Genomic DNA, 14,464 nt, shown 5'->3' on the forward strand with positions numbered 1-14,464 from the left:
AAAAGAAACAAAACATGAGCAAGACACCCTGTACATTGTAAACCACAATATAAATAGTAATTGGGATTGCTGTTATCCTTATAACCCACTGCACCTTCAGCAACAAAAGATTTTAACCAGATATTAAAAGGCAGGGGGAGTGACTTAGAATCTCTTTCCTTCTCATGAACTGGTTTATTGAATTCCGTTCCTCATAAAGAAGGTATGAACATACTACAACAGTGCATCTTTAACAAGAGAGTTGATGGTGGTAGTTTGGAAAATGTATTGTGTAAGAAACAGTGGAGAGACGGAAGGGTGCTGGAGGTAAAGGAGAAAAATCAGAGGAGGCAGATGTATGAGAAGTGTCTTCTCTGAAGTGTTGTGTATAATGCAGATTGCAAAATATACTTGTTTTATTCTGCAACAGACTCTGCAGATGGAGATCACAATAAGGGAGATTATAAAAGAATGGAGTAACAGTAAGAGCAGTTCCCAATGAACCAACTGCTTCAGAGGTAGAAAGCAATCAGCCCACCCATGGAGGTACTCAGATGGAACTAGGTAACTTTAGAGGTCCTAGCACATACTCTTCCCAGTACCTGAATGTTTCCATTAGGGAGAAGTCCTACAAATTTTATCTGAGTCTTATCTTTAATAGAGCTTTGGGGACCTTGACATAACACATCTATGGAAAATTAATTACTGGTCCCAATTCTTCTCTCCCTGTAGTAGTGATGCATATCCAGAGTCTCACCATGGCCTCTCAATGGATGGAAGGTACTTCCTTGACCCTTGATTTTGCGCTTGGTTGTGTGACTTGTGTTGGCCAATGAGACGTACCAGACTGCCCTTCTGCGCTTCTGACATCAGCACGAGGGCTACTACCCCTTCTGAATAGATCCCAAAATGACATGTGTGGAGCAAACCGACCCTGGTTGAGCTACAGATGACCTGCAGCTGACAGTATAGCCACTTCAATCTACTTGCAAAGCAGTAGCATAAAATAACATCTTTTTTAAATATGCCACTGAAATTTGGGGGGCTGTTCATTATTTGGCAATAGCAGACTCATATAACATCTGTCACAGTAGATATTCTAAGGAATGAGGCAGAGTTCTCTTAGCTACATACTGGAAATTGTGTAACTAAATTAACAAAACGACCTCATTAGCAACTGGTCTATCCAATAAGCCGGGTCAATCATCAAAGAAGCATTAATGAAAGTGGCTCTATTCTATTTATCATACAAAGCTTTAAATCATCTGGGAAAGAGACTGTAAGCAAAAATTTCTGTAATTACTATTGCTGGAAGGCTTAAGTACTCTCTTCCAAAGGGATGCATGCACATTTTTAAAGTAATGAGAACAGGGAGACACACTGTTTTGAAATGTTTTTCAACAAAGGCTAAATAAATTCATCCTGCCAACCACAAGTCTGTAAAACAGGCAGCTGTGTGCAAAATGGATTTTAATCAAATTCAGATGAAATCACTATTTCAAAAGTATTCAAAGAGCTATTGTCTAGAATGCATTAAGAAGTCCCACAATGTAAATGTTTATGCCTATAACAATGCAGAATGCCACATAACCAAGAATGTATGCGTCTATTTTTTTCTGATTCAGTAAATCATTACAGCCGAGATGTCGTTACAGTAGGTTGACTACTCAGACTCTCATAGCTGCTCCACTCTAGGGGTGCCACGGGCTTAGAACTCCTTTATAAACGGGCAGAGGGGGCTGCTAGGATTGAAGCCAGAGTGGATAATGGCACCAACAATACTCCACCGGCTTCCATGGGCATCACGACAACCTTAATGCTTATTTCACAGAGAGTAAATCAAACTGTCACACCCAGGAGCTATATTTTATCTCAAGGTACAAAGTATGCTTAGGTGAGAGAAGTGACATGCAGAATCTGAATGCTGCAGGCTGCTTCTATTATGTGGTACGATCTGAACACGATTCTCATTGTGGCCTTCTTAGATCATAAAGCAGACTGCAGAAGTTATAATGAGTGATATGATTTTTATGTAATGCTCATATCTGCTGCATGTTCCATCTCTGAGAAATCCTTAAGACTATGATTTACAACATGGTGGAATTATTACACTTCTATACCTGTGCGAATAAGCACATCTCTGTAATATTTAACACTCTTTGTTAAAACCCTGTACTGTTTATTTATCACTCCCTTCCTCCTGACCATGGCATCCCTTTGCTGGCATCTTAAAGTCTATTTCCTCTGTTCCTCATAATCATTAATTGTCTTTCTTTCTTTCTTTAACCTGGACAAGACTATTGCAGTATAATTGTGTTTTCCTTATCAAGAAAATATGAGAAAATACTGAGTGGAACAATTAAAAAAAAAGAAAAGCAAAAGATATTAGTTTTAAAAGGTAAAAAATTAAGAGAAATATTGTGGATATTAAAAGATTATCATGGTACATTTTAGAAGTATTTTTTCATGATAGAAGATGATCTACCAAACAAGATAATGACAAATTAGTGACTAATTTTAATGATGTCCTCATTAAAGAGTTAAAAGCCTTCAGGTGTAAGGAATAAGGCATTTATGTATGGGGGTAGGGGATGCTTTGGAAGTGACAAAACCATGCTCCACCTAAAAACTTGAGAACCCAATTGCCTCAAAAAGCAAAACGCCTCCACTGGTCAGAAGCACGCAAGGCTGCAGCCACCAGTCTGTGGGTGGTAACACATTCTCCCGTTCCCTGTCTTCTCCTGTTCGTGTCCGCAACGCTAGGTAGAGGAAAACAGGTGGGAATGTGGAGCCAGTGTAGGTAGCTTGTCATTTCCTCCGATGCGGAAAGAGGGAAGATGGGCACTTCCTGGCCAAAGGAAGACGGTAAGTTTCTGTGTGTGTTAAGCTTTAGCACCATCTCTGTCATTGATTAGGAAGAGAAATGAAGAAGGTGCTACAACATTTATGTTGTACTTATCCAAAGATTTGACCAGAATAGAAAATTCCCCTTCCATGCCAGGGTTAAAATGAACAGCTTAACAGAATCTCTGACTCACTCAACTGTGTCCAACATCCACTGAGCTACCGCGGGATAAGGATGGTTTGGCTGAGAGTGGAAGGAGAGTGGGCGGAGCAAGACAGAAGCACTTCTCCTTCCGTCTGAGAACTCTGGATTTAGGTGAACACACACCTGAGAGGGGAGAACAGTGGCGGAGCAACTAGGGTCAGATGAAATTAAAAGCAAATAGGAAACGTGTAACCTGATAGGATTTTTGAACAGAGGGGGACAGGGAAGAAACAGTTGATCAGAGAAGCAAGAGACCCTGAAGAGCCACAGTCTGAAGCCTCGGTAGGAGAAGGCTGCTGACTACTGGGTGGAGCTTCCTGGAGAGAGAAACCCCACCCAGGGCAGATGCAGCGGGAGAGCTTGCCTGAGAAGGGGGGGTCAGTAAACTGACCAGCAGGGCCAGCAGGAGACCTCGATCAAAGGTTTGAGTGGTGTCTGGGTGAGATGGCAGAGGGAGGCAGCCAGGAAAAAGTGCTGAATGCCTCTAAGGGGACTATCTATTCGACAAGACAGCAGAAAGAAGCCAGGAGAAAAAGTGAGACTCTGAGATGAAAGAGACTTACAGGACAGAGAGATGAAAGTTCTGAGAGAGAACTGGAATATGGTGGTGGAGGGGATGGGGGTTAGGAGGAATAGTCAAAACTACACCAACAAGTGAGGGGCCGAAATCGCAAGGGTGAGGAGGGAATCATCAAGAAGTACGAAAGGAGGAAGGTAAAGGCAATTGACTGAGGAGGAAGACACTACAGGGCAGGCATCACTTTCTCGATTCCGCATACCACAGTGATGGGAGGACACTTTAAATCCCTGGGTCCTCACAGGAAGCTTGACATATCACTAATATGCTACATAACTATCCTAATCACAGCTGAAACCAAGGGTGTCAATGAAGGTCACTGCCAGACTGGGCACTTTTTCAGGCAGCACAAATTAGCCTGCTGGAATCCAGCAGGCACAGACAGATTCCAAGCCACAACACTATAAATCGACATGAAGCCAATCAGAAATGCTTTAATCACCTCACAAACAATGAGGCAGACCCAAATTTACAAGCTGAGTTTTGAGAAAATGAAGCAAGGTGGTGATAAAGATATTTTAACAGGGCTCTGCTATTAGCTATTTTTATTTTATTGTCATTAAAAATATTTACATTTTCAATTTTAGAGGTCTGCGTTTTCCCAGTTCCAATTCAATTAGCTACACAGAGATATTCATATTGCCTTGATTGTTTTCACAATGCTTATTTTATTAATGATCTCAAAAATACACAGCACGCATCTTCAAAACTCTCCTCCGTAGATTCTTGTCAAATGTGAGATTAGCCAAAGAGCCTCATCTTGAGAACTGAGAGTAAGTTTCCAGACCTCAGGTGTGACATTCTGACTGCCTTGAAGATCCAATGGGGTGGTGAACGACTGGACATTTGGGGCTGCCTGAAAGTGCTCAGATGGACTGTTTCTGGAATCTACTGGAAGTCTGAGTTTTTGTAAGAAGACAAGTTCTACTGTTGATATATTTTTCTTTTCTGGAACAACCACACATCTGAATTTACTTAAAGCATGGCACTTGATCACATCAAACTGTGTACCTGGAGGAGACATGTTTAGAGACCGAGTACGTGGATAAAAAACACGGTCCTCCCTCAGCAGTGCAATGTGGGTGTTCAGAAGGACAAGCGACAGGCACTGGTCATGGCCAGAGTCACCCATGACTCTCGCTGTTGTATAGAGCAGTAACTGAACTTCTGCCAAGGAGGGGACGTTGACTTCCATATTTCCATGAAGAAAGTAAATCATGTCAACCAAGGTCGTCTGGAATTTGGATGACACCTGAACTCCATTTGGCAAAATTAATTCAGGGATTTCTGCTTTACAATCAAGAGAAAGCTGAACCAGATCTTGCTGGAGCAAGGGATGATCAGCGCAGGCAGCGGCATCAGGTTCTGGCATCAGGACACACAGGAGGTCACGACAGAGCTGTTGAGAGAGGTGTTTGTTGTAACTGAACACAGTGAGCAAAAGACCCTCTGCAGAGCTCAAGAATCGAATGCTCTGTCCACCAAAGCCAATTTGAATCTCCTGTAGACCAGAGAGAGGTAGAGCATGAAAAATGCTCATTGAGCCAAGGACATTATCTGACAGGACCACAGCATATAAAGTTGACTGAAGCAGGAGCAAACACGCTGGCTGGGGGTCAGGTGCTATGCAGTTAGCAACAGCGAGCCAGTAAATGCCTCTGACTGCACTCGGGTTGCCCAAAGGTTCTGGCAGAGAACAAGTCACATGCTTAAGAAGGTCTTTTAAAGGGCACTCTTGAAGTTTCAGCATTTGGTCGGGGAATTGCACAAGGCTCTGCTTAAATGCAGAGCACTTTCTAGCATCTTCATATTCAAGGCGAAAAACTGAGCTTGACAAAGAACGTGGTAAACCTGAAGCTGCAAAGACAGAGGCCCGGTAAGGTGCCGCACCCTCTGCTGGCCTCAGGCTCCCCATGGCTTTGCTCTCACTGCTGCCAAGCTGAGCTTCCGGAGAATGAGATTCTGTCGACTGCACATCAATCTTGAAGGGCATGTGTGGGGCCAAGTGCTTCAGAAATGGCAGGCTTCTGACAAATGTTGTTACCTGGGAGGGGAGCCCCCTTGGGGCACACAGACTTCCCATGAGCCTGGATTGGCCGATCACCTTTGTGCCAGCCTGAAGGAGGTGGCTGCTGGTATCTTTATAAAGGTCTGAGAGCTTGTGGTAAAAATATCCCAGTCCATTGTTTCCTTCTGTTCTGATATTTATCAGTGACTCTGATGAGCTCATTTTTTTAGCATCCAACTCTTCCTTACCTTGCTGCTCACTGTAAAACTCAGAGGCCAGTACACTCTGTGGGGCATTGCAGGATGCTCTCTCCTCATGAGAAATGTCTTCAGACAGAACCAAGCAGAGCACCTTGCCTTGTCTGGCCTGCTTGCCTCCACTATTTATAGACACTTCCTGGGATGTATGTTGCAGCAAAGTCCAACTGGACTTGACCCTCAAGCTGTGTTCATCTTTCTGAGTCATCAGGTCACTGAAATTTTCTGACTTATTCTGAAAACCTTCTGCATCATTGGTGTTACTTTCATTAAAAAAAGAGATTTCAGGTACAGTAAAACATTTTGGTTCACAATGGCCAGTGTCCTCAGGATGACAATATTGGGTTTCACTGTCCGGCAATACCTCGGGTACTGAGGACTGATCCCTGTGCTGGTGGGCTCTCTCTTGTGATGCTGAGGAAGTTGTTTTAGGGCCCGAGATGCTCCACAGTACAGGATGATCCCAGTGGTCATTCTGATCCACCTCCCTCCTCTCCTCTCTCATGAGGCTGGAAGTGTCAGTGGCATCTCTGGGCAGAAGCGGGTCAAGATACCATGCCGGGCAAAACTGCCTTTTCTGTTCAAGGTGTCAAAAAAAGTTGAAATGGGGATGTGGTATATCTTTCTGTGATTCTGTTGCACAGGATGATTCTTGCAGTCATTGGTTTCATTGGATAGATTAATTCAGAGGTTAAATCAAAAGCCTAAGCCATTTGTATTGATATGTGATTTAAGAATCAATGATCTGATTCAGACATAGAACATCAATTTTCCATATTATATATATTATAAATCACTGAGTATTTTGATAGAGATACATTGCATGGGATTGATCCATAGTACCCATTTCTTGATCTAATATATAAATTTATTCATTTTCCCTGCAATAAATCCCAAGCCCTTTGATTCAAAGTTTAGAAGGTCAAATTTAATTATGAAAATAAGTCTGTAATCATGTCCAAAATGCAAAAAAAATCAAGGCAAACTTAATGAAAATCAGATGGCAAGGCCAAAAGAAATGCCCCAGTATTCTAACCCAGGTCACATTTCTCTCTCCTTTTGGTTCGCTCCATGAGAATCCCTAAGTATCATAACTGTTATCTACAAGTCATCACCATGGAAGGCCTGCTGTGTGCCTGCTATGTGCCAGGCACTGTGTACACAAAGCAATGAAAGCTAGTGTCTTGCCCTGCAGAGGAGGGGGATGAGGATCACATCATTACTGGATGACTGGCAGGAGGGTGTGGCCACAGCCAAAGTCAGCTCAGCCTCTGTGGACATTCACTTCCTGCTCTCTGTTCAGTAACGTATGGACACCATCTGGAAAATTTCCATTACCTACTATTCTTTTGGGTTTGATTTTTTTTTAATTTAGGAATATATGGGAAGGACATGCCTCTCAGTGGAGGCAAATACGAGTGAAACCTTACAAATTGCATGCCCAAATAAACATTGGTTTGACAATCCACCAGAGAAACAAGTTAATCAATCAAGAGTATTTCCTTTGTATGACTGCCAACTCGCAGTCTATAAAATGGACAGGGTTTTAAAAACACTGAGGAGTACTCAGTTTCATTTCCAAACCCCATATCTGATTCTGATTATATAATTCTGCCTTTTCAATGCAGACCAAGGGAAAATATACTGTTATGACTGAAAAACCAGGCAAAGCTCCACCACAGCTACAGGCCATTCAAATAAAGTCAAAGCAGTTTCAACCTGCAGGATTCCGTTTAATTTTAAGTCCATATAATAGCTTGCCTTCCCTACTAGCCATTAATCTCGCTGGGACTTTAAAATTCTAATTATGCAACTAAACATTAAGAAAACTTAATCATATGAGCATGCCATAATTTAAGGCGACCTTATCAGTCTGAAAAATCATTACCTACCTCATATTTTAGCTTGCGTTGAATGGTGCCATTGTGAAGTCTCTCATTATCCTGAAAAGAAAATAAAAAGCCCTCTATATTAAATTATAGCAAGTTCATGGAGCGGAGGACTGATTTGATTACAAGTATTTATGGGAATGAAATTCTAAATAAACATACTTGCCATTCAACAATGACACCCCTTCTATATAATTTATATCCTCAAGATAAACATGGACTCTATTGATACACCTGCCATCAGAGAACTGAACCATTTACTCCTAATCTTAAAATTCTAAGAACAATATTAAAAACAAGATTTCCTTAGGGCATTTCTTAATTAGCAGGATAGAAATGCATTGTCTTTATTTCAATAAAATAGACTTGTCACAAATATGTATCTTCTTAAAGTCAAAATTCTATTTCTACTTTGGATAATTTATAAAGTAAATTAAATAAACATGGAAATTGGAAAAAGAATGTTGCATATAGAATTAAAAACTATTTTAGACTTTATAGTCACTTAAAACTTTTCACAGAATTACAAAATTATAAAATAAAGTTACTCTCGAATTAATACTATTTATAAACTGTTACACACTGCCCAAGCAATATTTAATATTTTTTTCCTAGAACATTCCACATCTGAATTTTCTCACTGGAAAACAATAAGAAAACATCACACCACTATCACCAAAAACTTATCTTCAAGGTCATCTTGAAAGATGAATGGGCTGGGTGGGCTGGCTCATGCCTGTAATCCCAGCACTTTGGGAGGCTGAGGCAGGCAGATAACTTGAGGTCAGGAGTTTGAGACGAGCCTGACCAACATGGTGAAATTCTGTCTCTACTAAAAATACAAAAATTAGCCAGGTGTAGTGGCATCCACCTGCAGTCCCAGCTACTTGGGAGGCTGAGGCATGAGAATTCCTTGAACCTGAGAGCTGGAGGTAGCAGTGAGTCAAGATGGTGCTACTGCACTCCAGCCTGGGCAACAGAGCAAGACTCAGTCTCAAAAAAAAAAAAAAAGAAAGAAAGATGAATGAACATGTTACTTGTTACTTGGCTCCTTCAGCTTACCTTCATGTCTGCAGATGTACTGCAGCCTTCACTAATTCCACGATGCAAATCCTGAAGACGTCTTTGCACTTCTTCTTCAATGTAAGCATTGATCCTGAAATGCAATGGAGATGGAGTGGATCTGACACTTCTAACCACACAGGACATTCTGAGATCCTTTCTTTACTACTGTTTTCACAACAGGAAGCAATCTCATTCTAAACGCCAAACATAACAACAACTTGAGAACTTCATTTTTATTTTGTTCAAGAAATCTGGTGCTATGTGTTCATAGTCTGGGTTTTGCCCAAATGAGGTAGAACTGGACAAGTTATAGAATATTGGGAATGGAAAGGAGATAAGTGATCCCATTCAGGTCCTTAGTGGAATGCCCACTGCAGGATGGGAGAAAATCAGTCACTGGCTTCAGAAGGCTCTGCAGTCTCAGATCTGACTCCAAGACAGGATGCTTCCTTCACAGAGCCTTGTGTTCCTCATACAGAAAAGGATAATACAGATGATAGTTATTTCTTACATCTCCAGGCCATGTATGAGGATTAGCAAAAAAAGAAAAAAATAAACAAGAGGTGGACATACTGTCTATGAATCTTTCTCCTTCAGATTGAACAACATCTTGCACACTTGCATCATTTCCAGTCTGTCTTGTCTCTCCAAATGGGTTCTCTGCACCCGGCCAGCAAGACCACATCTTAAGGTCTCTACCTCCCAAAATGCCTAGGACATGGCCAGGACACAGAGGAAGCCAAAAACAGCTGACTTTTGAAGCAATGTCAACTTATTATCTGGTATCTCATAAACTGTAGGTGAAGTTGTATGAGGCAAAACTATCAGCCTCGACCACCTCAGTGGATTTCAGTCTAATCTCTGGCATTTCCGCCTCAATGTTTTAGGTTATTCCATCTGGAGGAACTAGAGAGGCTAGAGAATTTTAACTTCACTGAAAATCTTTCTAGGGGCATACACTACCCAAATGGAAGTCATTCTGTTCTAGACTCCCCTCCTTCAATTCTACAGATACTGATTAGATGAATTATTATTATTATATTATTATTATTGAAATGGAGTCTCGCTCCTGTCACCCAGCCTGGAATGGAGTGATGTGATTTCAGCTCACTGCAACCTCCACCTCCCAGGTTCAAGCAAGTCTCCTGCCTCAGCCTCCCAAGTAGCTGGGATTACAGGTGCCCACCACCATACCCAGCTAATTTTTGTATTCTTAGTAGAGAACGGATTTAACCATGTTAGCCAGGCTGGTCTTGAACTCCTGACCTCAGGTGATCTGCCCACCTCAGCCTTCCAAAGGGCTGAGATTACAGACGGGAGCCACCACACCCAGAAGGATGGATTATTTTAAATGTAATGGTTTCCATGTTTATATGTTAGCACATTCTCACTAAATAAATAAGCAAATCTGCATACACACATGCATGATCCTGTAATCATTTCTATACTACTGACAACAGAGAAATGATTTTCTAAAACACTAGGTAAAGATATTAATATTTTAGATAAAAGAGCCCAAATAAATCACAGTGTTTATCTTTCAATATTATAAAATCGTGTGCTACTGAACATAAGTGAAGGCCATTTACAGCTTCTCTCTCCTGACATTCACTTAAATTTGAAACTAGCCCTGTGGAATATGAAACTCATGCCATTCTGAGTACATTTTGATATCCAAATATACATCTCCTAATATCTAGGGTTCAAGACTGCCCAATTTCAAATGCTCCCATGGTTAAATGGAGTAAAGAAAGATAATCATTGTTTTTAGGCAAAGAATAATTAAGCTGATTTTTCAAAGGGCTCTAAGCCACAGAGCAATATATAGTGCCAGCTAAGTTGAAAATCACTTAAGTAACATCAGATATATATTTATTATACTCACAATCATTCCGAATATACTAGTAGTTTTTATAAAAAACTTCACCTATTTGTAATCAATGACATATAAAATAACTGCCAGTACAAGATCTTCCTTCTTGGTACAATTAAGTTAATTCTAGGTCTCTGTTTTTGTCAACCTGGCCTTGCCTCACTTTGTGCTGAATGAGCTGGTTTCCCTGCAACTTTTCATTCCAGCCTTTCACATAAACCACACTTGACCCTTGAACAACACAGGTTTGAATAGCACAGGTCCACTTATGTGTGGATTTTCCCAATAAATACAGCTGGACCTCCCTATTAGTGGTTCCACATCCATAAGTATATACAGACTTAAAACATATGGAGGGCATATATGGAGGGCCAACTTTTCCTAACTGCAGGTTCCAGGGGGCTGACAGGAGGATTTGAGGATGTGTGGATTCTGGAATCAAAGGGCAGTCCTCTAACCAACCCTCTGCAGATACCAAGGGACAACCGTACCTGCCACAAGATTCCTTGGATCTGGCTAGCCAGTTCTAAAGTCCTTGACCTTCTTGAAATGATCCCTTACCCCACAACTGGCAGGGCAGTGGCAGATGAAGGCAGAGCGCATCTCAAGCACATATATTACTTGTTGCCCTTAATAAAGCCCTCCAGATACAAAGTAGTCAATAGAGAAACAATGAGTCCTTGAATCACATCAAATGAAAAGCATGGAATCACTTTCACGTCTAGTACCTGGCATCCATCAGGGGAACCAGCTGTGATTTTTCAGCACTGAACGGCAAGATGGAAGAAGCCACCTTCCCTTCCGGGGTCCCATGATGACCTTTTTGAACACCATCAACCTCGTAAATCTTCTGCTTCAGCTGCTGGATTTCATATTCTAACCTATACATATGGAAGCCAGATAATTCAATTCATTCATTAATAGTATTTCCTGAGCTTCCTTACTGTGTGAGACATTGTTTTAGACAACATGGAAGATCAAGATCTGTCCCTCTATGTGCAAAGAGCTTTACATTCTAATAGAAAAGGTACTACAGACCATTTAGACAAGACATAAAGTACCAATGGACCCGAAGAAGGGTCCAGGGCGAGTAACGCAAGCATCCAGAAGGTAGAGTAAGTTTGACCATCAAGAGCAAAGATCTCTCCACTGTGCTCTAAGCAAGTCCTAGAGGTAGATGTGTAGGATTCTGAGTCCCCCTAACTTCTGCTTCATCAGTAGTTGGTTGTGGACTACATATCGGGGTTCTGGTAAATACTTTAAAAAGATCAATGTTTTAAAGAGTTTTAAAAACCACCAATCTAGGAGAATCACAGTCAAGGCAGTTCTAAGTTGACTCTCCAGAGGCCAGTGGGAATGTTGGCATTTGGAGACGATGGCAGAAGATTATCTAAGTGTAGGAAGCAATACGAGCAATGGGGCAAGGCCATGAAAACCAGGCATCCACTTTGGGTTAAGGCAGAGGGCGTGGGAAGGGAAAGCAGGGGAGACTGGCCTAGGAAGGTAGGTTGAGTTATATGACACACTAAAATAAACCATAAAATTTACCTCCAGTGATAAACGGTATGTCTACTGAGGTCAAATGTGTCTAAGGTCATTTTCCCGCCAACCCAGGCAGACTTGAATTCAGGGCCATCAGGCCAGACAGCCAGGCTTGGCAGTGAATTTGACGATACCCTATTGATATACCGAGGAAAGATGAGACTGCAGTCCACTCCATGTGTGAACTTGGGCAAGTTCTTTAAACATGGGTCTCAATTTCTTCATGGATCAAGTGAGAGGGCCAACTAATCTCCCTTGATTCCTTCAGCTCTAAAAAATCAGAGATTCTGGCTTCAGATGCCAATACACCATGATGCTGCCAGCCCTCTGGTGTCACCAGCAGCAATTTGACCACTCTATTTTGAAGGTGAAAGCCAAGTCCTGAACTTTCAGGCATGAGATCATAGGGTCATGAGGGTAAGCACTCATGGGACCCACACAAGGCTGTGCCCAGTTTAATTCAGCCCTTTCTTAGCAAGTATTTCTAGAGCATCAACTTGCAGAATACACAGTATTTTCAAAACAGAAGACAAGCAAAAAAAAAAAAAAAAAATATCAGAGGCCTCATGGTGGGCAAAGAATTGGGGAGCAATATTAATAGGGTATCATCAATGGCTAAAAAAAAAAAAATGAGCTGGATATAGGTAGGCAACTAGCAATGTTTACAGTTAAGAAAACTCCTGCTGAGGTTGTTAAGAATTGTCTTTCAGCACAGGGCCAGTGGCTAAAGGAAAAGCCTCCACAGAGCAAAGGGAGGTTAGAGTGGGATCCTGAACGCTGAGTGAGATTTACATGGGTGGCAAGGGACAAGCTGGCCTTCCCGTGTGACAGACAGTTTGTCAGGAGACTAGAGGGCTAAGGGGCTCAGAGATGGGTGATGAGGAGATCGAGATCTGCTTTGCAACTCTGTCACTTTCCAACTGTGTGACACTAATCCCAGGTGGTTATATGACTACTGCAGGCCTCAGTTTCCTCATGTGTAAACTGGAGACCATGGCACTCTTTATTGGAAGAGTAAACGACAATGCACATGTGGCATTTAAAGCAGGATCTGAGGTACACAGAGTTATTCTTCATGGTTTGCATCGTGACTTGTTATGATCATTGTCTCATTATTAAAGGACTCTGACAAGAAGATCGGATTAAGTGTGAGCATTAACAACTCGTTTCTGTTATCCCTTCTGTGGTGACAGGAGAGTTTACTTGGGTTTCCTGATCCATGTCAACAGGGCAGCTGGCATGAGCAGCCGGTGGGAAAAAAGGCCGGAAAATGGATTAAACCTGGTTCATAAAGCACTGAGAAGGCAACGGGAGAGCCAAGTCCAGGACACTCTTGTCCAGTCCAGTCCGTGTGAATTTAATATTTCACACTTGTGGAATTTTACAAGGGGCCAAGTCAGGCTGCACAGTGAATCCTGGCTTAGCTGTGAGAGCCCTGGGAGAAAATGAAGCACAACAGAAATTCCCATAGAAAGCTGCAGGGGCATCACAGTCAGAGCAGAGAGCCCAGAATTAGGACTTAGCTAAGTCTGTTTCATGAAAACTCGTGAAGCTAACAGCCCACTTTGCTTGGCTTCTGAGGGAACACTCACATTCTGTAATTGCTCCCGTGGAAACTGCAATACTGCGTCTGCTATTATACAGTATTAATACTAAACGGCTGGCTGACAAAAGCCAAGGACATCAAGATAAAAGCTCAGGCTGCATTCTTATTGTACACTACAGGCCACACATTGAGAGTGTGCCCCCCGATACTTTAAATTTCCTGGGGCTGGATCTTTGTCGAGCAATTTCATTTACATAACATACCTGCAATCATTTTCTTAAACCTCCAACCTATTTCTAGGAAATAACAGCAATATTGTTTTTGATTGTTACTTTGTTCCTGTTTTGCCTGAGGGAACTACCAGAGAGACGATGGTAAATATAATCCATAGCATAAGCCAATCATTTCAATGGAGGTTGTCCTGACCTTTTCAGGCAAAGTGATGGGCGAAAGCAACAGTAAGACTTCTAAGTAGCTCTTGCCTTGTTATCAGCAACCGGCCCCTTGCATCTGCTAAATGCCACGGTGGGGTCTCTGGGCCAATAGACAGGACTTCTGCTGCAGCCCCCTCAGGAGGTGCTGTGGGTGGGTGGAACACTGCAGAGAGGGCAGGGTTTCAGCTCCCCAATCTGGGCTTCAGTCAAGATCTCAACTGAGGAGGGAGTGGTGGCTCGTGCCT

The 14,464-nt window shown here is 42.0% G+C and overlaps 1 protein-coding gene across 15 annotated transcripts in view; it reads right to left on the minus strand.

Moving 5' to 3' along the window:
- Positions 1-14,464, minus strand: part of KIF16B (kinesin family member 16B) — a 302,210-nt gene that overhangs the window by 94,575 nt on the left and 193,171 nt on the right. For 7 of the 15 annotated variants that reach the window (XR_004259830.1, XR_004259831.1, XM_032248035.1 and 4 more), the window contains 3 exons: positions 11,426-11,578; positions 8,822-8,915; positions 7,763-7,813 (listed from right to left, as the gene is read on the minus strand). Coding sequence is in view for 13 of the 15 variants with exons in the window: in XM_032248035.1 (XP_032103926.1) it covers positions 7,763-7,813; positions 8,822-8,915; positions 11,426-11,578 (298 nt within the window). In the remaining 2 variants the exon portion in view is untranslated. Of the gene's footprint in view, positions 1-4,025; positions 6,448-7,762; positions 7,814-8,821; positions 8,916-11,425; positions 11,579-14,464 lie in introns of those variants that run through there. The other 8 variants (XM_032248026.1, XM_032248025.1, XM_032248028.1 and 5 more) reach the window with 4 other exon arrangements.

Source organism: Sapajus apella, unplaced genomic scaffold (assembly GCF_009761245.1).
Source record: "Sapajus apella isolate SASKATOON/1434 unplaced genomic scaffold, GSC_monkey_1.0 scaffold65, whole genome shotgun sequence".
NCBI lineage: Eukaryota > Metazoa > Chordata > Mammalia > Primates > Cebidae > Sapajus > Sapajus apella.